At 36.1% G+C, this 23,499-nt stretch overlaps 2 protein-coding genes across 3 annotated transcripts in view; one reads left to right on the top strand and one right to left on the bottom strand.

Moving 5' to 3' along the window:
- The window catches only part of itih6 (inter-alpha-trypsin inhibitor heavy chain family member 6), a 26,891-nt gene extending 16,763 nt beyond the window's left edge, over nt 1-10,128 (top strand). For both annotated transcript variants that reach the window (XM_056448794.1, XM_056448793.1), the window contains exons 9-18: nt 1-246; nt 2,505-3,705; nt 3,827-3,859; nt 5,975-5,998; nt 6,083-6,130; nt 6,214-6,240; nt 6,354-6,404; nt 6,532-6,645; nt 6,756-7,136; nt 7,226-10,128. The exon at nt 1-246 is cut by the window's left edge and continues 38 nt beyond it. In XM_056448794.1, the coding sequence (XP_056304769.1) occupies nt 1-246; nt 2,505-3,705; nt 3,827-3,859; nt 5,975-5,998; nt 6,083-6,130; nt 6,214-6,240; nt 6,354-6,404; nt 6,532-6,645; nt 6,756-7,136; nt 7,226-7,488 (2,388 nt within the window). In that variant the 3' untranslated portion in view covers nt 7,489-10,128. The remainder of the gene's footprint in view (nt 247-2,504; nt 3,706-3,826; nt 3,860-5,974; nt 5,999-6,082; nt 6,131-6,213; nt 6,241-6,353; nt 6,405-6,531; nt 6,646-6,755; nt 7,137-7,225) is intronic.
- Nucleotides 9,745-23,499, bottom strand: gdi1 (GDP dissociation inhibitor 1). The gene is made up of 11 exons (XM_056448795.1): nt 23,228-23,499; nt 21,854-21,961; nt 20,388-20,487; nt 20,119-20,253; nt 19,843-20,041; nt 16,746-16,877; nt 16,558-16,657; nt 15,836-16,007; nt 13,660-13,804; nt 13,323-13,377; nt 9,745-11,932 (listed from the first exon to the last, which is right to left on the bottom strand). The coding sequence occupies exons 1-11, from the start codon at nt 23,270-23,272 to the stop codon at nt 11,780-11,782; spliced, it is 1,344 nt and encodes a 447-aa protein (XP_056304770.1). The 5' UTR covers nt 23,273-23,499; the 3' UTR covers nt 9,745-11,779.

The following is a 23,499-nucleotide window of genomic DNA, read 5'->3' as shown; positions in this document are numbered from 1 at the left end:
CTGCTAAATCCATCCACACGTTCATCTTCACACACTGGCCGTGCACCATCCTCTCACCGTGTGCCTATGATCATCTTTCTGACCGATGGAGAAGCCACTATTGGGGAGACCGAAACAGATGTGATTCTGCATAATGCACAGAAATCTTTGGGTTTGGTGTCGTTATTTGGCTTGGCTTTTGGAGACGATGCTGATTTTCCAATGTTGAGAAGGCTGGCGCTGGAGAATCGAGGTGTGGCTCGGATGGTAAGTACACTTATACAGGACATAACTTTGGTTTTTCATGAGTTCAAGTGATTTAGTTAACCATTAATAAGCATAGTCTTGTTCTTTCCAAAGTAAACAGTTTTTTTTTAATTAATCAATTGATTGAATGATTCAATGACTCGCTAGTTAGATTCAGTGATTCATTAATAAGCACAATCTCATGTTCATTCCAAAGCAAACAGTTTTTTGAAACAAATCAATTGAATGAATGATTTAATGACCTTCTAGTCCCCCCTTACTGGAATTTTATCCCTATTAAATTGGGTAAATTAATGATTCATTTATTCACTAACCATTAAAGGAGTCCCAAATTGCCACAAATTCCCACCATAATGGATCATGCAAACATATACATGCAGAGTGATGTAGTCACATGACCCTATAACAGAGCTCTTAATGCATTTAGCCTATTCAATCTGAAGGTCAAAACTAAATGGTTAGTTCACACCACAATTAAAATTCTGTCATTCACCCTCAGTTAGTTGCTAACCCATAAGACTTCTTTCATTTTTTGAATGCCTATGAACATATATTTTAATCAGGTATAAGAGATTTCTGTCCCTTCACAGATCAAATATTAAATAAAAGTTTAATCCGTATTCTGAACAGACACCAGATATAACTTATATGATCAACAGATTTAATTTCAGAATGTAGAGTGGGGAAAATATGTAATGAAACAAGTCACCGTTTTTCTCAGAAAACATATTTCTAAAGGTGCCGTTGACTTGACATTTTCCCTGGATGTTGGTAACGATGAAAAAAATCCACAAATACAAAGATTATTAGTTTACAAATTATCTAATTATTTTACAAATGAAGTTATGTCTAATAAAATAAAATGATGCAGATAAAGATTATTGAACACATGAAGAAAGAGAGGTGTAGTTCTGCAGTGAAAGCCCAGACAGCAGCTGAAATCTCTCAGTAGTTATTCAACAACCCTTTGCCATGTGTCATCGTAAATGAATATTAGCTGCTTCAGTCCAACATCTACATTACCAGGATGGTGAAGATGAAACCAGGGTGGACATTTCAGCATGACAATGTTCCAAAACACAGAAAAGGAAACTCTCAAATGATTTCAGAGAAAGAAAATCAAGCTGTAGAATGGCCCAGCCAATCACCTGACTTGAATCCAATAGAAAAAACAAAATAACGATCAGATTAGGTAGACAAGACCCACAGAACCATCAAGATTTCTATTCACTGTTGAAGACACCTGAGCAATGACTTCATTCACCATATGAGAGTTGTCTTTAAGCTGCCCTCACCTAAAGAGTCTTTTATATAAAATATTAAATACATTTCAGTAGTTCAGTACTTTCTCCTTGTTTTACCAAAATCAAGTCAACAACTCCTTTAGAAATATTATTCCCAGGAAAAAACATGACGTATTCAATACTTATTTCTCCATTGTATTTGCATCTAAACATAGATAAGTGAACATGAACTTAAATTCAATCTCACCTGCTTGATGTGTGAGAACAAATCTTATTGATTTGTAGAAGTCAAATGTGCTGTAAGAGTTACCCTCATATTAGATATCAACCTTCATCAATTTTCCTCAAACTATTTATTATGAACAATTTAATAAAGATTTTTTTTATTAGTTTTTTGTTATTGTAAAAAGTGTATGTAATACTGTACAATTTCCCTGTCCAACAATAACTCAATTGAAATTAACCGCAGCAACATTATTGTAAGAAATCAACTCTTAATTCATGGTGAATCTGGTGAATAGATAAATATTAGTTTGGGAATATGGTTTCATTCATCCAGATGCTGAATGAATTAGGTATTTGGCAATGAGAGATCCATCTATGTAATATAGGTCTATGTCATAAAGACCCACATATTAAGAATTATTGGCAAAACATGAATGCATTTAACATACCTGCCAACACTCCCGTTTTTCCCGGGAGTCTCCAGCATTTCAGACCAATGTAACGCCCACCTCCCGTATTGTCTCCTGAAAAACTCCCGTAATTCAAACCTCCCCCCCCTGCACCCCCTGCTCCTCAGCTTTTTGGTTTAGTCCCCATTCGTACCGACGCACAACCACCTTCATACCTGCTCCCCAGTTCGCGCGCACCTTCACCCCCGCTCATCAGTTCGCCGCACCCCTAGATAAAATCATTAGGATTTTAAGATCCGAATGTTGGCAGTATGGGTTAAAATGAATCATATAAATATGTTAATTCAATTGTAATAATTTTAATGTATTTGTCTTTCAGGTATACGAGGATGACGATGCAGCTATCCAGCTGAAAGGTTTCTATGATGAAGTGGCTACTCCTCTGCTTTCAGATATCCAGCTGTCCTATCTCGATGATCAGGTGTATGATATCACTCGCTCTCTGTTCCCCAACTACTTTCAGGGTTCTGAATTAGTAGTCACAGGACGACTTAAACCAGGCGTGCGGGATCTGAAAATTACACTAACAGCAAGTGATTCAAAGCAAAAAGTGAAAGTGGAAAATGAGCTACCATTGGCCAAAGCACTTATAAATGGCACAGATCCATCTCTAGTTTGTGGGAAGGCACTGGATGGAATTCCTAGCTTTGTGCATCGGCTCTGGGCTTACTTTACAATCAAAGAGTTGCTGCTGGCTAAAATGAACACCTCAGATGTGACCATACAGCGTCTGCTTGTAGAAAAAGCCACCAATCTTTCACTGGAGTACAATTTTGTAACACCAGTCACTTCACTGGTTGTGATTAAACCGGATATTGATGAACCAGAACCGACTGTTAGCTCTTCAGTAGTGGCTACTACTAGCAAGACTTCAGCTAGCACCACAGCAGGTTCTGCAAACATGAGCAATCAGACCTCTCACGTTGCACCTAAAATATCTTCCACATCTGCGATGGGAACCAAAAAATCCAGGCTTCTCTCATCACCAAAAACAAGCAAACCTCCTGTCACTAAATCTGTCCAAGCACATCCACCACTCTCAGGGCTTCACACCACAAATCGACCACAGAACGCCTCTGTCTCTCTTAACAAAACAATTCTTACTCCATCCCCAAAGAAGACCACTACAGGACCACCTAAAACCACCACTACCATACCGTCCACCAAGCCGTCCTCCTCTCCTGCTAGCACCATCAAAACCACACAAACACGCATGCCACCTAGTACATCGAAAACCACTACTTCCTCTGCACCAGTCAAAATCACAACACTAGCTGCCCTAGTCAAAACTGCACCTTCTTCAGAGAAAGACTCTTCTTTGGACGTCAAAAACTCGACTAACTCAAGACTCACAACACTTCAGCAGGTCCAACAGACATCAACCTCCAGAGCATCCACCACAGAGACTGATTCAGACATTCAGGTTGAGCTGGAAGTGGCTACATTGATGGCTCCTAATTTTCTGCCAATGCCGGGAATGACAGATGCACCAAAACTGTGGGAAGCCGCTCGTTTTCTAGGTAAGTTTCATTTGAGGAGAGGAAATTGATGTTTTGTACACATGGTAATGTCATACACACTTAAAATTAGTGATTTGGTTTTTTCTGTGTCCTCTATTATCCTCTATTCTTCATCTATCAGATGTGTCTTCATCCATCCAGATTCAGAGGAAAGGTAATGCTGTCCTTTTTTTCATTGTGCTTCTGCATCATGCTAGTTTAAGGGGGCAATTACATCATTTTTGATTAGCAACAGAAAACCTTTTTAGGTGTTTTGTGTATTTGTTTACACAGCAATGGTGTTTTGGGGGGCCTAAAATGGAAGATTCTCACCTTTCAAAGCCTCTAAGCCATTTAAAGTAAACTCAATTTGATGGCATATGTGCTCAAAACCTGAATGTCTGATAGCATTTCTATCTGGATATGTTTTAGTTCTCTAAAATGTGCAATTCTCAGCCTGTTTCAATAGATGTTTCTTCTCCACCAGTTGTTTTCAGCCTATAAAACAATGGTCCACCTCAGTGTTGACAGCTTGTTGACTACCTTATTATTTGGTTAACAAAATAGGACTGCACATGTTCAGCACTGATGACAAATTTCACATCACACACATTGTACACATAGTCAGTTTATGCATAATTATATACATACACAGATGCCTCACAAGAAACTGTGGGAAGCTATATAGAAAGAGTCCAACATATTAGAACAGTCAAAGCTGGACAAAGTTGATTATGTCTTCAACCATGTTTATATGCATGTATGAATATATAGACTTGTATGGCCACTTTATTAGGTACACCTTATTGGTGCCAGGTTGGACCCCCTTTTGCCTTCAGAACTGACTTAATTCCACATGGCACAGATTCAACAAGGTACTGAAAATTTTCCTCAGAGATTTTGGTCAGTGTTGACATAGTAACATCTCACGCAGTTGCTGCAGATTTGTCGGCTGCAAATCTATGATGCGAATCTCCCGTTCCACCACATCCCATGGTGAGTGTGGAGGTCATTTAAGTGCAGTGAACTCATTGTCGTGTTCAAGAAACCAGTCTGAGATGAATCGTGCTTCAAGACATGGTGCTTTATTCTGCTAGAAGTAGCCATCAGAAGATGGGTACACTGTGGTCGCAAAGGGATGGACATGGTCAGCAGCAATACTCAGGTAACCTGTGGTGTTGACACAATGCTTAGTTGGTACAAATGGGCCTAAAGTGTGCCAAGAAAATATCCCCCACACCATTACACCATCACCACTAGCCTGAACTGTTGATTCAAGGCAGGATTGATTCATGCTTTCATGTTGTTGATGCCAAATTCTACCATTCAAATGTCTCAGCAGAGATTGAGACTTCGATTGTCCAATTTTGGTGAGCCTATGGCAATTGTAGCCTTAGTTTCCTTTTCTGTCTTCTGCTGTTGTAGCCCATCTGCCTCAAGGTTCGACATGTTGTGCATTCAGAGATGCTTTTCTGCACACCTAGGTTATAATGAGTGGTTATTTGAGTTACTGTTGCCTTTCTGTTAGCTCGAAACAGTTTGGCCATTCTCCTCTGACCTCTGGAATCAACAAGGCATTTGCCTTGGACAGGACAGGTGAATCTAATAAAGTGACTGGTGAGGGTATATCAGGAATGGTTATTATATAAGAATAATTTTTCTAAACTAATGTAATACAAGCAGTGGAGGATGGCAACACAATGTTAAAAAGTAATAATAGTTTCAAAGCCTATTGATATTCTCAACCGGTTAGGTAATGTTATGCCATTTATTTGAAAATTTTAATTTTGAATTTCTGAATTTTTACTAACAGAGATTGCGTGTTGCAGCATTTTGTATTATTTTTTTGTAGAATTCATCAGGACAGTAGGGAGTGTAGTCAAGAAAGAATGGGGCAGAGAGAGGGGAATAGGATCGGCAAAGGACCTACAGCCTGGAATTGAACTTTACTAGAAGCTAGCAAGGCCACTGGCACCCATGTTGCTGCATTTTGAGATAGTTCAATGTTGATTCAGTTTAATACCAATCTCAATGTTACAGAATGTGATTAATCTATAAATCGGCACTACTGAAAACAATAATGCCACCATACAGCTTAATTCAGGTTTTCCAATGCTATCAGTCATTGCATGCCAAAGAGTTGCTTAACATTCATTGACTGTTGGAAAAAAAGGCATTGGCTAATCACAGTGAGGTTGTCAAGCCAAGGTCCTGCTATAAACGCAACTGATGATATTGATATTCAGGTAATATTGTAGTTTCTGATAATGTTTCTTCATCTTTCATGCAGATATTGATATTGATCTTGTGCAAGGTAAATATCATTTTCATCTGTTCAAATGTATATATACAATAGCTGACTAAACATGAAAGTCAAAGATACATTGTTATTTTGTAGATTACGATACAGCACGTGACTACGACTACAACATCCACTATGAGTCATGTGAGTTACGAGTGTTTGCGTATTCTACTTTTTCAGCTATCATTGATTCTTGTTATGTCAGTTTTTGGATCTGTTTTTTTCAGATCCAGATGCAGATGCAGAGGTGTCTGGTAAGCACCTTTGTCATTTAGCACCATGCTTTATTGCTTGTGTAATGACATTTATTATTGCATTTAGCAAAAGCGGAACATTTTATCCAGGTATATCTTAACTATTTCAACAGACCCAAACAATCCACCAAGTTTAAGTTCGGTTAGAGTGTTCTCCTCATCAGGTATGACTCCAGGACAGAATATCCAATTAAATGCCTCCTCCTTAAGCCTCCTTTGAGATGTGAAAGAGTATTATAATCTTATAGAAGTGACTGATTAACACACCTTAGTGTTTTGTGTCTCTGAAAGTGGATGGAGACCCACATTTTGTGATTCAACTCCCAAAGCTACATCAGCACTTGTGTTTCACCATTGATGGCAGGGCTGATGATGTCCTACGGCTACTTGAGGATCCAGAAAAAGGTGGTTTTATATTTTACATTCATTTTTAGAAGCTGAAGGTTTCTGTGGAAGCTAAACAAGACTCATGAAACACTATTTAGGTATATTAACATGATTGGAATCTCTTCTAGGAATTATCGTGGATGGGCATTTAATTCTGGGACCTCCTAAGAAGGGGATGGAGAATCGTAATCGTACCTTTTTCGACAGAATTTCCATCACTGCTACCAAACATGCTGCTATGATCACGTTAACATCGGTTTCGGTGGTAGTGGAAGAGGAAGGGGATGAAATGGAGACCCTGCCAACTAATCAGAGAGGAACGGTGGAGCGACACGGCTTGAGAATCACGGTTGAAGAGCATCACAGCTGTTGGATTGAGCTCGGGGTCGGTGTTCGGTTCCTTATTCTCTTCCATCGTTATAACCATCCTGAATACTTTCAAGTGGAGCACCTGGGCTTCTATATTGCAGAAGGAATTGGACTTTCTCGGCACACTCAAGGGCTGTTGGGTAGGTAAAATGGCATTTTTATACAGTGAAATATCTAATAGCTTTTCAGCATTTCTGAAGTGCCAATCTGAGATTGTGCTCCATTCCAGGCCAGTTTCTACATACCCATATAGAGGTCACGAAGGGAACGGATCAAGCTGGTTTCCACCATGCACAAACAAATAAGAACACTTCACTGGCTTGTGGATTGCTGAGGAAAGGTAACAAGCATTTGCCAGTCACTCTGCAAAACACAAACCTGAAAGACTCAACCAAAAAGCGACACTTCTCTCAATGTTGGGTTGTGCCAAAGGTGGATGTAGAGAGACTTCTGGAACAGTCCTATGAGAGCTATGTGGTGGATCGCCAGTAGATAACCCATTTCTACACATCTACAGAGGTACAACAATTATAGAAAAGACATTACAATCTTGACAGTGCAAAATCATTGGGGAAAAACAGACTATGAATAGACAAACTGTGAGCATTTGAAAGAAGCAATGGCTGATCCAAATATTTTGAGTTTAAAAATAAGGGTATGCTAACATCCAAAGCCTTGTTTTTTTAATTATTTTTTTAAAAATTAAGTATTGCTCTGCGAGAATGACAGAACTTTTATTCATAAAAAAGTCACCCCATCCCACTTAATCATTACTGAAGACTAGAGTATTGGTGAAAACAATAACAGTTTAAAATGTATTCAAATAGAAAATAGTTTTTTTGTAAATTATATGAAGTTTGTAAAATTAGTAAAGTATAATTTTGTTAAATTGTCATAATATTTCCAAATATCACGTTTATTATTTGGTCAAATCAGCATGGCCTTGGTGAAAATAAGACACATTTTTCGAAAACAAAAATATAAACATCCGCAAACTTTTGAGTGTGTATATCAGTGCAATTTCATAATTCTATTAAAACACTATTTACTATTCTCCTTGGCGTATAGATAATGATCACAATATTTTAGTAATTACATATTTTATTCTAAGCTTCCAGATAGTTTTGCATAAATATATTTGTTTGTATATACGACTTATAATAAAATAATATAACAAGCATTGTGTAAAGCGATTGATAAAATATTGTACATTAGTTATGGCTAGGGCCAGACAGAATCTGCGCACATTTTTTGCTATTTGTGCACAGAATTTAGTAAAAAATCTGCAGCTTTTTGCAGAAGGATCTTGGGAGTATCATTATTAAAAGCTTAATATATTTAATTAAAATAATACATTTTTAACTTTTATTTAAAGGGCACCTATTTTACCCCTTTTTCAATATTTAAGATAAGTCTTTTGCACCTCCGGAATGTGTCTGTAAAGTTTCAGCTCAAAACACCCATTAGATTATTTATTATACCTTACAGAATATTGGAATTATCTGTTCCAAACACAATGTAGCGTTTTTTTATTGCCTGTGCCTTAAATGCTGGTTCTACCCGCCCACCGTTTCCACGTGCCTGTCAGAGTGTGCCTCAATTTTCGCCTAGGCTGCTTCAGATAAACAACACAGTGACAGACATGAAAGAAGCAGATCTCACATATAACGTTTGTAAGAAATACTACAGTAAGAACTTTCCCAATGATTATTTGATGTAATTGTTGTGGAGTTGCAACGATGAGTCACACATAATGTCGTTACAAAGTTCACAAACACACACACACACACACACAAACACACACACACACAGCGTGTGCGTTTAACTTTGCACTGTTTTTGCACGGCAAATGTGACAGGATACAAGTTAATATCCACTGCTGTATGGATATATGTTATGTTAATGTACAAAATAAACCAGATTTAACGTCTACAAACCGGGATTGAAGCATCTTCTTTTATAATTGTACTGACATGCAGCTTTGGTAATAAAGACTGTAAAATCACTGTAATTCATAATAAACATGCACTGTTTTAAAAACTTTTTAAACTTGTAAAACTCATGCTTGATCACATTCGATGATGATTGATGATCACAGAGCGCTCAACAGATCTTTTAATCCCAGTTGCTTTGCGCACATCCTGTCTTGTTTATATGATTACACGTTTTACTGACGGAGACATGTTAATATGCCGCTGTCAATCAATTCAGTGGGCAGGGGAACCGCACTCCTACTTAATATCGTGGTCGGCCTCAAAATGAAAGGGATTTGGATCCTATTTTAACGTCAGAAAATTAAAAAAATAGATTTATTGTGTTGCTATCACTCAAATATGACTGAGGACACACTATACCTACACACAGATCTGTCCAAACAGCTTCCACAAGATGATTTTCATCATAGGTGTCCTTTAATGTTTACAACACAAATCCAATTAGATCTACTTAATTGGTAAACAAAGCACGTCTCTCATATAATATATCTACTAAAAGACAGAAAATATTACTTTACAAACTGTAGTGTAAATAAATCTTATGAACATCTTCATAGTAGTCAATAATATTACTGAAATTAATTTAAAAACTGAATAAATATTAATTTACACACATTTACACAACTAAATAAATAGAGTCAATGATGGGCTAAAAATCTGCAGCTTTCTGAGTGTGCAGATTCCATGTGGGCCTAGTTATGAGTACTGAATGTTGCTAGGAAAGGCCAATAATCAAACGTAACCAAAGAGCGAGTTTCATTTTATTCATATTTATTTTTTGTTGCACAAGACTGCTCAAACACGAGATGAAATTCACAACTTAAATTGTCGAGTTTGTGTGTCAGTTTGTTTGTTTTTTTTATAAGATGTTTAGTTGTTTCAACATTGAAAATGAAAGACAAAATGAAAATAAATACAGTACAAAACAGTTAATCCGAACATATATGACAATATGCTGGAAAGGTGCAAAAGAAAACAAATATAGCAATGCAGCAAAACTCTATTGGATTCCAGTTATCGTTAATTCACAATCTAACTTGTGCACTAAGGAGGAGAGTTCAAGACCTGTATGTTTCTATTGTGAATCTATAAGGCCATTAGTGACTTTGGCCCAATAAAATTCAAGAATGTAATGAAACTGTCACACTCCTTGTTTTCCATTGAAGGTAAAACGGGAAAAACTACCATCCGAGGGTTTTTTTTCTCAGTAAAGGCAGAAAAACAACATGACAATGCTTGTATATTCTACACTTGAAGCTGTACAGTGAGCGTTTAAACAGCACACCATGATCATCTGCTTCAGACTAGTGTTCGCTAGAACTATCAATGGCAAATCATCAAAAACGAGCATGAGCAGAGCTAAAGGTGAATATGACTTATACTACGTTTGTCTAGTGGTTTCTACTAACCGAGTGTAAATGTGTCAGCCGCTGTTAAAATGTAAATCAAAGACGCGGTTTGATTGCATGATGCAGTGAGAATCTTTACAGCAAACAGGGAGAGGAATAGTGTTCATCACGACTGAAACTGTTTGTGTATGAAAAAGCCAGAATAGCATCGGATATGGCTACTATAAAATCCCGAAAGATCTGATATTCATTAAATTCACATTATTATTTTCTTCAGAAGCTGTGGGAGAGAAAATTGCTTCCACTTTTTTAAGACAGAAAGAAACAAATAGATTTTTCTGACATATTAGCATTCGATATCCATTGTCTGTATCATTTTTTTTTATTTTACTACAAATAATAATAATAATAATAATAATAATAATAAGAGGAGGATGAGGAATGTTTAAATTGTGAGGCCATTTCAGTGTTTTTTAAATTAGCACAAATGTTAGTTACAAGTTAATGGCTTACGATTCACTTCTATACTGCATATTATACATCTCATTCAATTTAGTTGTCCAAAATAATAATAATAATAATAATAAAGAATTAAATAAGTTTAGGAATGGAAATGTAAAGATATGAGACTGTCAGTTCAGGTTTTGACTTCATAATCATTTAATAGTATCATCCTTTCTCGGATTTAGTGTTTTAATAATCTTTAAACTATATATGACACTTTCCCAAAGTACAGGAAGGCTGCAGTTCGCATTAAGCTGGAAAACGGTGCGCTTAAACCAGTGTTTCTCAACCACGTTCCTGAAGGACCACCAACACTGCATATTTTGGATGTCTCTTTATCTGTCACACCCATTACAGGTCTTTCAGTCTCTGCTAATGAGCTGATGATCTGAATCAGGTGTGTTTGGTTAAGGAGACGAGGAAAATGGGCAGATCTGGTGGTCCTCCAGGAACGTGGTTGAGAAACACTGCGCTAAACTAACAGTCTGAGGACAATTGGGGATACTTGAAAAATCATTTTCGGTCTTCATCCATATCGGAGGAATCGTTCACATGTACGGGCTTCAGTCAAAGACGATATTCAGAGAACGGAAAGACGCGTGTTTCACTTCAACAGGATATTTTGCACAAACAATGCGCTTGTGTGAGGATCTAAAATAGCATGTTGGTGTGAGCCCACTTTGTAGTGCAGACTTTGTAGTGGAATGTGAGCGATAAGAGCGTTTGTGTGTCTGTGTGCTGAACTGTATGCATCTGAACAGAGACACCGAAGGAGTGTGGAGACAACGAGCGAAGAGCACGCTGGGATGGATAGATGAGGCCGGTTGAAAGAGATTTACAGCGTTGTGGATTCTGTTCTGTGTCAGCTCATTAAATCACGTTCAGCCTGTCTCATCTCTGCATTGGCTCTCCACTCCTCCGTCACTTCTCCACCTCTCACTGCTCGTCCTCGCCGAAGACGTCGTTCTGTTTACGCTTCATGTTCTCAAAGTCGAAGTCACTGCCTGTCATGCGCTTGTAGATGTCCTTGATGTCGTTGCAGGTTGTTTCGAAGTGAGTGGTGGCGTCGTAGGACCGCGATGCAAATACCTGGGAAGATGACGTATGAAACACATTAAGTCTTTTGATTGAAAGGGAAATAAAATGTGCATGCACTACCTGACAAAAAAGTCTTGTCGTCTGTCTCAGTTGTAAGAGCAACAAATAATAACTTGACTTTAAGTTGATCATTTGGAAAAGTGGCAGAAGGTAGATTTTTCCCATGAATCATCTGTTAAACTGCATCCAAATCATCACAAATACTGCTGAAGATCTACTGGAACCCACATGGACCCAAGATTCTCAGAGAAATCAGTCAGGTTTAGTGAAGGAAAAATCATGGTTTGGTCATGGTTTTACATTCAGTATGAAGGCGTGTGAGAGATCTGCAGAGTGGACTGCAACATCAACAGTCTGAGGTATCAAGACATTTGTGCTGCCCATTACATTATAAACCACAGGAGAGGGCAAATGCTTCAGCAGGATATCGCTCCTTCTCATACTACAGCCTCCACATCAAAGTTCCTGAAAGCAAAGAAGGTCAAGGTGCTCCAGGATTGGCCCGCCCAGTCACCATACTTGAACATTATTGAGCATGTCTGGGTTAAGATGGAGGAAGCATTGAAGATGAATCCAAAGAATTTTGATGAACTCTGGGAGTCCTGCAAGAATGCTTTCTTTGCCATTCCAGATGACTTTATTAATAAGTTATTTGGGTCATTGCAGAGATGTATGGATGCAGTTCTCCAAGCTCATGGGAGTCATACACAATATTCATTCTTTTTTCAATGCACCATGACTTAATATTCTATATACTGTACATTATTTCTGTTAAGTGACAAGACTTTTGTCTCAGCAAAGTCAGACCTTCAAAGCATGATCATATTTTATTTTGGTAAAATAAGCACAATTTTGAGGCTTTTGCCTTTGATATAAGCCACTTCTGATAACAAATGATCAACTAGAAGTCAAGTTATTATTTATTGTTCCTAAAACTTAGACAAGACTTTTGTCAAGTAGTGTATTTGATGAAAAACATCAGAGTATAGAAATGAAACCCTCATCATAATGCATTCAAAATTAATTTTAGAAGTTAGAATGATGTATTAAACTAAAACCATGTTTTATCTGATCCACTGATTCTCAATGAGTGAAGTTTAAATTTCAGTTTGAGATGAAAGGAGGGGTTGATTTTTCTTGCTGTATAGATTTATGTAAAGACATGCTTTCATGATTATTAACAAAACTCTATCCCTAAAGTTAAAATGCTAAGATACATGTAACAAAAACTTTGGTGCTAATACAACTCCGTACATGCATACATAAACCATGATTTTCTCATTTGAAGAAAATAAACAAAAATGGATAAATGTGCTTTTTTAATAAATTAATAAATCCTTCAATCATATATAAAAATAATATTGAATGATCGAAGACTGACCTGGCTTTCTGTACCATCGTCTGTTGGTTCATACATGTCACTGATGGCCACAAATCTGTAAACAAAACAAAATAATAAACTTGGATTCATGCTTTTGAGTAGTGTGATATATCAGTGTTTTCATTTAAATATACTATGTTAATAATATACTCTATATCTAAATAAACCAATAGTTAATAGTCACGTTTTTCTGACTTTTGTTAAACACCCATTTACTACCATTTACAAAACTGTTGTATAAAAGCAACATCACATAATTGTACAGATAAACAGAATATGAGCACCAAGTCTATTAATACAACACAATATAAAAGTAAGGACAAATAAATAAACTGACTTCTGGTCAATGGGCTCAAGGAGTTCCAGAGCAGGTTCGATTTCCGCTTCGGGATCCGAGGTTTCCACCGTAGTGCTCACAATGGCAATGTATTTCCCCTGAGCTGCCACATTATGGGCGTAGGAGATCATGCAAACGTAGATATCTAAAAGCAAACCACAACAAAACAAGCATGACCTTTCCATCACACACATTTTGCTTATTTTTAAGAAGCAACCCCCTCTAGTGGCGACTGATCTGGAGCACACATGATGGAATGCATTAATAGAACTGGTTTATCTAATCTTGTTAAAGTTGATACTGTATGTGATGTGGGTGTAATAAATACATAAAAATTTTTATTAAGTGTTGTTTACATTAAATAATAATAATAAAAGAAAACATTGGTTAAAAATATATTTTGTGACACCCAGGGGCGTTGCTAGACATAACAAGTATTCTTGTTATTATACAATTATTATTCTAAATAATCTTAAATGTAACTGAAAAACAATGTTTAGACACAACTGGAATGATATGCTAAGATCATTTAAGAAATCTTTTGCATAAATATTAATTTCATTTGAATGATATTTTATAAACAATTCAATAAAATACAAAAAAAAATGTTTTATAAAATTATCTGTTGTCTTAGACTTGACACATGGCAGAGAATTAGGTTTATTAAGTCTTTACCTCCCTGACTCCTCATCCTTCCTCATCTACTCATCCCTCCTTTTTGCTTCATACAAAAAAATCTATAAGGATGCATGCTTAGTAAGATTACTGTCATATTGTTTAAACTTTAGTTTTGTCGACTAGCTAAACAAAAAAGGCCGTTACGCCAGTTTTACAACGCATGAGCGGCGCATGACAAGCAAGTAGCCTGCTTTTTTGGCGCGCATGTTACCAGGACTCGCACCGGCAGAAGAGCAGCGCGTGCGAGAGGCGCGCGGGTTCTCTGCGCAGACGTGGAGATGCGTCACTTTGCTTTTGGATTAAACACATTGCTTTCACCAGCGTTGGTTCGGTTGCACATAGAGACAAACTTCTTTATTTCGGAATTACCACTCTTAATAAAAACACTTTGCATATGAAGTAAATCATATCTCAATGCATTTACTGGGGCACTGGAGATTGTTACTGGGGCATGTGCCCCAGTAAAATGGGTCTAGAGACGCCCCTGGTGACACCCACATCTGTCATTAAAAATGCAGGTTTATGTTTTAAGTAATAACTCCGAATCGAACCGAGGCATTCATTTTAGGCCCATATATAAACTGTAAAACATCTATGCAATGCAATACTATATCTAAAAACTAAATTATTATATACTATAGTAGCCTTTAGGCTATAAAAAGGTCAATATTGCCTTGTTGTTTCTCATCTTGCTCAGCGCGCACGCATTGAACCACAAGTGACAGAGACAGAAGAAATGAATTAAAATAATATAGGCTAGAATTAAAGTAATATAGCCCACTTTGCAGCTTTCTTTGAAATTATAGTAGGCCTATATAAAAATAGCACCGGACCGTTTCTCAGTGTTTCGCTGGTAATGTCTGGTAATAGGCCTATTTAATTATTCATTTATTATTTATGTACAGTAATTGAGACATCAAATAAGATAGTAAAATATAATCAACAACGAAAATGTAAATTAAAACTGTAAATGAAAACGCAAATGAAAAAGCTTATTTATTGACTGTGTTATTGACTGTGTCCTATCAATTGAAAATAACACTGTACATCTCTCTATTTTTAGGCTAAAACACTGCTTTATTGATTTATTTATGCCAACTTATTTGTATGTATGTTTGTACTTTCATTTTAGTTGTCTTTTATTACTTTAATTTATTTACTTTTCAAAATGAATCCTCATTTCACTTAACAAGTTTACAATGATAAAAAAGCTTGTTAACAAGTTTTTAATGATTAATGCTTCATCTTAATGTTTCATCTTCATTTACAAGTAGCAGAGTATTTACAGCTACTGTATAGGCTATTTCTGTCCGTTCGCATCCTGTCCCTTTGTGCCCCCTGGCGGCATAGTTGCAAACTGCGGTCATACCTAAAAAAACACGTTCTTACTCCTTTAGAGTGGCGGCGGTATAAGGCGTGGCGGTAATGCACATGACAAGTGTCAATCACTGTATATCTTATACATAAACCACAAGAATCAGCAAGCCTTGATTCTAACCTGATTTGCGGTTAACCTGGTTCTGAGGGATGATGATCTGGCAGGAATTGGCATCATTAGTGTTTTTGATGGGATGGCTGAGGACGCAGATGACCCGGACTACCTGGCCGACTTTGTGCACACGCTCTGGGATGTAGCTCGGGTCACAGATGAGCTGTTTGCAGCGAGCAACCTTAGAGAAAAAAATAATAAAAAAAGACAGTTGAGCCAAATCGCCATCAGATCTCAATGGTGAAAAATATCCATTTACTCTGATGTATCGTTAATGAATGTTAAACCTGAAATTCTGCCTTAAACCTTTCAAAACAAAATCCATGCATTGTCAATTTGTAAAATGAAATCCTTCCTACTTTTTAAAAAAATATATTTCTATAGATCATACATTATTAAATATGTTTAATAATAGCTTTATATATTAACTTTACACTTACACATTTGGACTTCAATACTACAGAGAAAGAACAAAAATGAAAGAAGGGAATAAATAAAATTAAAATAAACCAACAACAAAATACAACTTTTCAGTATTTTACATTAATATACGTAATGCCCTTCTTATTCATCAATCAACACATTTTCAACTCTATTTAAAAGATCCCCAAATTAATATTTCTTAATATATAGGTTATCATTCCATTGCCATATTTGTACCATTTCCTTTAGCATGCATTTTTCCAGTATAAAGTAAATCCTTCCCACTTAAAAATAATAAAAAACTGCACCTCTCCCTCTGATTTCACTCCCACCACATGTCCTCCCTCCATCACGATCTCATCCACTGGTTTATTCAGCATGTAGGTTCCTCCATAAATTGCACTTAACCTGTTCGAATATGCCATATTTGTAACTCAACACTTAACAATGATACTTATGATTACTTGAGGATATTTGTGTGGGGAGATGGACGGACCTGGCGAACCCTTGAGGGAGTTCCCCCAAGCCGTACAGGGGGTACAGGTATGGGCTCTTCCCGTAACGTGCCAGAGATTCACTGTACAGTTTAATCCTGTTGATGGTCTCCAGACACGGCTGCTCAAGGTAACTATTTATCACCAAAGAAAAAAAAAATTCAATTTCATTTACTGGCAAAAGAGGAAAGATACTGCAGATAAACTGGATGAATTTTTAACTGTAATATTTTCTAAATGCAAGTGTTTTTTCACATCTGAAATGTGCTATGACTACCATTCCAAATGCACTCATGTAATTTATTTAATGTTAAGCAAGCAAAATGTGCGCTGGTGCCAATGAGATGTTTGTGCTGAATGTTTGTATAGCGCATTTCTCACACACCACTAGTTTCAGCTTCACTCTATGTGGATTTGTTTAGGCTTACAGTAAATGGCACTATAGTTTCTGTTTATTTTGTAGATTTGCCATTCCTTTTCTGCTTTGTATGCTTTTAAAATTGAGAGATTCAGTGAGAGATAGCCTGTTTCATAATACTTGTGAATAAAAAGGATAAAATGCAGCTTGTAAACCAATGTGAGTTAGATGGCACCTTATTAATCACAGTACATTAACATAATTGTACATGTTTTTTAGAAATGTCATGTTCAAATATGGAAATGTGGCATTTTCTAATTAAATATTTGTTCATTTGCATACATTTTCACAACAGAAATCTGAACACTGACTAAAGAATGTTTTAATCAGTCTATAAGTAACAGAAAGTACCATAAAACACCATGTAATTCATGCAGCAATATACTAACAAACCTTCTGTTTTAGATGAGTTCTAATTAAATATGTCTTCATTTGCATGTGTTCTCAGATCAGAAATCTGAACACCGACTAAAGCCTGGATCAAATATCCTTATATATGAAGTTTTTTTAGGATATCCTTTTTCATCAGTTTCTAAGTAACACAAAACATCGTGTATCTTCTGTTTTAGATGGGAATAAAACTGTAGAATTTGGTGTACCTAATATTAAAGTGGAGATTTCTGGCCCAATGCATAGGAGAAAAACTCATTTTAAGTAAATGATCCCTAAAGATACTGTTGGAAAGTTTTCAAGATTGTTAATTCAAGAGGCTTGTGCCAAAAATGAATACCAATGCCACACAAATTCTTGATAAGAGGATAAAGAATGCCTCTGCACAATCAAAGCATGATTTAAATCTGAAACCAAATGAAATGTCATTTTGTACACATCATTTTTTTCCTTTTTTGCAGCAGTAGCAATGAACTTTAGAACCAATCACACACATTTCTGTTGCACTTTTAAATGCAATGGTCAGCTGAGTTTAGTTTAGTCAGCTCTCAAAGTGTCAGAGTTTTGCTGAGTGTGCACGCTCTGACTGAATTCTGTGCTCTCCAAATCCTCCTTGAAGGATTTGCTTTCATTTTTTAAATGTTCCATTTTTTTATAGTTTGTTGGTAATGATTTATAGGTAACATGTTAATAGCAATATTCTGATTGGTTGAAGTAATTGGTTGAATTTACAGCTGTCAGCACAGATACAATTAATAGTCATTATAAAAGCTGCCGTAACACATGTAAAGTAAATCAATGGGAATCAGTGCTGCTGTGCCAAAGGCAGTACTGTACCTTTGACTGAAAATAAGTTAAGATATGTTTGTGATATTGTGGACATCCTTTATCGTGTGGACCTCCTTTATCTCATGATATACAGTTGAACTCACAATTATTAGCCACCTTAAGCAACAATTAAGTGGATCATCCTTAAGTTGATCATCTACAAAACAAACCATCATTGTACAGTGATTTGCATAATTACCCTAACTTGCCAATGATGGTTTGTTCTGTCTACATCTAACAAAAAGTCAAATAAAACACCATGTAAATCATGCAAAAATATATTAACAAACCTTCTGTTTTAGAGTTCTAATTAAATATCAAATATATTTGCATGTATTTCCAGAACAGAAATCTAAACACTACGTAAATCCAAACACTGGATCTTATTTCTTTACATATAAAACTTTTTGTATATCCTTTTAAAAGTCTATAAGTAACACATTAAAAAACAATACAAATTATGCAACAATATATTAACAAACCTTCTGTTTTACATAGAAAAAATATACAGGGGGGTTGATAATTCAGGAGTGTTAATAATTTTGACTTCAACTCTTTTTCTATAACACCCCATTCACATGGAGCGTCAGCGTCAATGGTTCCTTTTGATTGGGTGACGTCAAGCATTGCCGAACTGAATTGTGGATCCGTCTGCACTGCTTCAGTGGCATTGCTCCCTGCAGAAGTAGGGAATTTCTTAACTTTTCAATCGACAATGGAAGCGTCAGCCAATCAGATCACTTTATGCAAATATCCCAGCTCAGACAGTAGCTGATTGGGGACTAGTTTCATTGGCTGATGCTGCTATGATGATCGCGTCGGCTCCAAAATCAGACACACCCTCTGTCAAGCATTGCACTGAAGCCCCGTGTGAATTGGGCGTAATTGTGAGATTTCCAGTGTCCTAACTATAATTCATTTGACTAGACGGCAAAATAGTTAAAAGTAGTTTTTTCTCAGTTCCACACTCTACTGAGGTCAAGGTCATTTGCCTTTGTAGGATAAAATTAAAGTCCTTTAACTAAAGTGACCTTGTGACATTGAAATGTATTGTAATTGAAATCTATGAAGTCAAATACATTACTTGCTTTAAAGTGATAGTTCACCTAAAATTATCATCTGTCATCAAAATTCTGTCATCATTCACATGTTCCAAACATGTTTAAATCAGAAAAGTCAAACAGAAAAGAAGATATTTTGAAGAAAGCTGAACACTTAAACACAATGAACTCATTGACTTCCATTTGTTTTTTTTTCCACTATGGATGTCAATGGTTACTGCTTTTCAGCTTTCTTCAAATGATCTTATTTAGTGTTCAACAGAAGAAAGAAACTCATGAAGATTTAGAAACATTTGTACATTTTTATTTTTGGGTGAACTATCCCTTGAACTTTTGGGACCAATGAAAAGACTCTTATATCTTTTACACAATGCTGAGTTTTTTAACACTAGCGACACTTACTCGTCTGTCCTGTAGAGGGCCAGGGCATGTCCCGTGAAGTCGATGACGTCCTGTCCTAAGTCAAACTTCTTGTACACCTCTCCCATTGTTGTGAGTTTGGGATCGACACCCTCAAAGGTCTTAGGGTCGTTCTCATCAAAGTTGGCCACAAACACAAGGAACTTCCGGAAACGTCTCTTCTCGAACATTCCCATGAGATCTAAGCAACATGTTACGGGTCAGTTAAATGACGATTTTATTATAAAAACAAATATTCTACATGTCCTTTGTACTTACTTGAAGCCAGTGCCTCTGTCTCAGTTGAGGGCACTTTGTAGATTTTTCCTCCTTTATAAACGAAGCTTCCCTCGACCACTTTGAAGTCGAGATATCTGGTCACTTCAGTGTATAGAAGCATCTTAACTAACTGACCTTAAGGGAGGTAATAATGACAAAACAAATTATATTTAGAATGTTATGGTAATTAAAGAACTGCATGAACTAAAAGACCTCAGCTTAATATATAGTCTTGGCATATTAACAATTGAAACACTTAAGCATTTTACCGTTGGCCATTAAGAATTTAGGAATAAGATCCACATTCCAGTCTCTTCCCCGGCCCATTGACTCTGGAGGGCTGTCTGAAATCCCAAATCTCTTATAGAGCTGAGAGAAAAACATGAAATATGAGTGTGTGCATCAGAAGTATGCATAAATTAATGAGTGACAATCACATAATATTTTAAGAGAAAACTATTTCTTTAAAATGCTTTTTATAAGTGAAATTTATAGTAATAGTACAGTATTAATGGATGTTTCTTTCATAAATTCACTTATTTGTAACTAAGAAATTAACTGATTCTTTACTAATACACTTTTTCCCTGCTAACAAGCTGGCATGTTTACAATTAAATAATAAGTGTATGTCTAAAAACGAGAGTGATTTTAAATGTATTTTATACATTTATATAAATATTAAACATTATAAAACATTTACATTCAGTTGAAGTCAGAATTATTAGCCCCTCTTTGAATTTTGTTTTCGTTTTTAAATATTTCCCAAATGATGTTTAACAGAGCAAGGAAATTTTCACAGTATGTCTGATAATATTTTTTCTTCTGGAGAAAGTCTTATTTGTTTTATTTTGGCTAGAATAAAAACAATTTTTATTTTTTTAAAACCATTTGAAGGTCAAAATTATTAGCCCCAATAAGTTATTTTTTTCTGTAGTAAGTCTACAGAACAAACCCTCATTATATAATAACTTACCTAATTACCCTAACCTGCCTAGTTAACCTTATTAACCTAGTTAAGCCTTTAAATGTCACTTTAAGCTGTATAGAAGTGTCTTGAAAAATATCTAGTCAAATATTATTTACTGTCATCATGGCAAAGATAAAATAAATCAGTTATTAGAAATGAGTTTTCAAAACTATTATGTTTAGAAATGTGTTGGAAAAAATCTTCTTTCCGTTAAACAGAAATTGAGGAAAAAATAAACATGGGGCTATTAATTCTGACTTCAACTGTAAATATTAACTAATATTAAAATGCATTGCAATGTATTTATACACATTGACTATTGTAGAGAACAATTATAGTTAATATATGCATATTTAATATAAAGCAACCACACATGCAAATGCAAAAAACAACGATGATATGAAAAATAAGATATGATAGTATTTTTATTTTATTAATTTTCAAAATTCATTTTATATTTTTTATTAATAAAATTATTGAAATTAAATAACTGATGTTAAAATGCATTGCTCACATAATTTCATTCTAGAACAAAATTATAGTTAATATGTGCAATATGAAGTAAAGATAAAGACAAATGAACATCAAATATGTTTGAATATTTTTCTGTTAAGTGTAATACTGTATTCATATAACTACGAATATTAAAATAATAACATGCTAAAATGCATAGCTTATCGTTTTTATTCAACTCTAGTTATTGTAAGTGCGGTATGAAGGAGACAAGAGATTGAATTAGTGACTGCAGTGACTGTGAAGCATCCTCACCTCCTCCAGGGGTGTGATGGAGGAACTTTCACCCCCGTAGTATGGATTTCTGTCCATATGCAAAACTTTCTTCCCATTCACAGACATGATCCCCGAGAGAATACATTCCTACATAGATAAACATGATTAGGTTGAAATAATCTAATATAATATATATTTCCATTTCTGTTGACATGGCAGCGGGTATCCTTAGCCTTGACTTCCGTGTTGAACACTGGGATGCGAGATACCCCACCCAACTAGTGATGGAAAGTCCGAGTCATTTTTGAGATTCGGTTCAATTGAACAGCTCTCTGTTTAAAGAAGCGTTCTACGCTTCGTGATTCGTCTACGTCATTCTGACAACATAGCGTGGTCAATTACATGCTCTTTAGTGTTATTAACAAGGCTGCTCATTGTAATTTTCGGTTCTAGTTCTGCTTCTTGCAACCATGGGATAATAAATTAATACATTTTATCGTAACTATGCTAAATTACACATTTGCAGAATGAGTGCTCAAAACAAATTCTTGTTAAAAATATAATATAGTCGAGTTGTAAACACATTTCTGTAAGTGTTTATAAAATGTCTATCAGCAATAAATGAGTCGGTGGGCGAAACCCCGCTCTGATTAAGTCACAAAAGATCCGACTCAAAGAAATGATTCGTTCACGAATCGAGCAACGCTACACCCAGCCCACATTACGAGCCGCAGCCCAGCTCAGCCGCTATCCATGAGGAAAATAAAGCAACATTTTGATGAAAACACTTCTATTTCCATTATTAATCATGCTTATTTTAGGAATATATCCAGTGTCAAGTTCGAGCATTTGTTAAATTAGGCATTACAGAATACAAGAAAAGCACAAATATTTACTTAAAATCCAGAACAAAACGCATGACATAAAAGCCAACAATGAACTAACATTAGTTAAGCTCAATATATATTCTTCGCTGCTTTGGCATACCACAAAAGCCGAAATATCTTTAATAAACTAATGCATTTTCGCTATTTCGACGCTCGAGCAAACGGGATACCTGATGCCACTCCTTAGAACCAGACACTGAGGGGAGAATCAGTCATTACTTTTTAATAACCGCTTTCATGTCACTATAATGATGCAGCCTTAATAGCTTTGAATATTCGAGGGCAGATGAATTTGGTATGGATTGAGCTCGTTTACACGTAGAAATTTCTAGAAATGCTGCCTCACTACACACATATACAGTGCTGGTCCAAAGGATGCGTCAGCAATAGGCCCTCAGGTTCAATCTATCGCAAAGCATCTATTCGTACGGTCACATCACTATAAGCAGCACATGCATGCGAGTATACGTGGAAAAAATCTGCATCTGTTTCCCAAGCAAACGAGTGACCTGAATGCGTTACTCACTGTGAGTCCGGTGCCCAATACGATAACATCATATTCCTCATCCATGTTGTATTACAGTGGATCTCCTCTCCTGTCTTTAGTCAAATTTCCGCTGCAAAAAAATATGCGGGCCGGTGTTGATGCAACAAAATATTTATAAAGAACCAGTCTGTTGTCCTATCAGCGACTTAAGCAAACTCTCTGCAAACCGTTATCGCTCAAACAATTTGATACGTATCACAAATGATCACTGACTGTGGTGCGACCGGCGAGAACAACCAAAGATGGCCCTG

The sequence above is a fragment of the Danio aesculapii genome, chromosome 23 (assembly GCF_903798145.1).
Source record: "Danio aesculapii chromosome 23, fDanAes4.1, whole genome shotgun sequence".
In the NCBI taxonomy this organism is placed as follows: Eukaryota; Metazoa; Chordata; class Actinopteri; order Cypriniformes; family Danionidae; genus Danio; species Danio aesculapii.
The sequence above is the reverse complement of the archived record's forward strand: the minus strand, read 5'-3'. Positions and strand labels throughout refer to the sequence as shown.

What these genes read in the sequence shown, in the direction of transcription:
- gdi1 (XM_056448795.1), bottom strand. Translation starts at nt 23,272, where the DNA reads ATGGATGAGGAATATGATGTTATCGTATTGGGCACCGGACTCACA. An exon ending in CCATCACACCCCTGGAGGAG is followed by an intron (nt 20,488 to 21,853) that starts GTGAGGATGCTT and finishes TTTTTCTCTCAG; the next exon opens with CTCTATAAGAGATTTGGGAT. An exon ending in GCCCTCTACAGGACAGACGA is followed by an intron (nt 16,878 to 19,842) that starts GTAAGTGTCGCT and finishes GGTGATAAATAG; the next exon opens with TTACCTTGAGCAGCCGTGTC.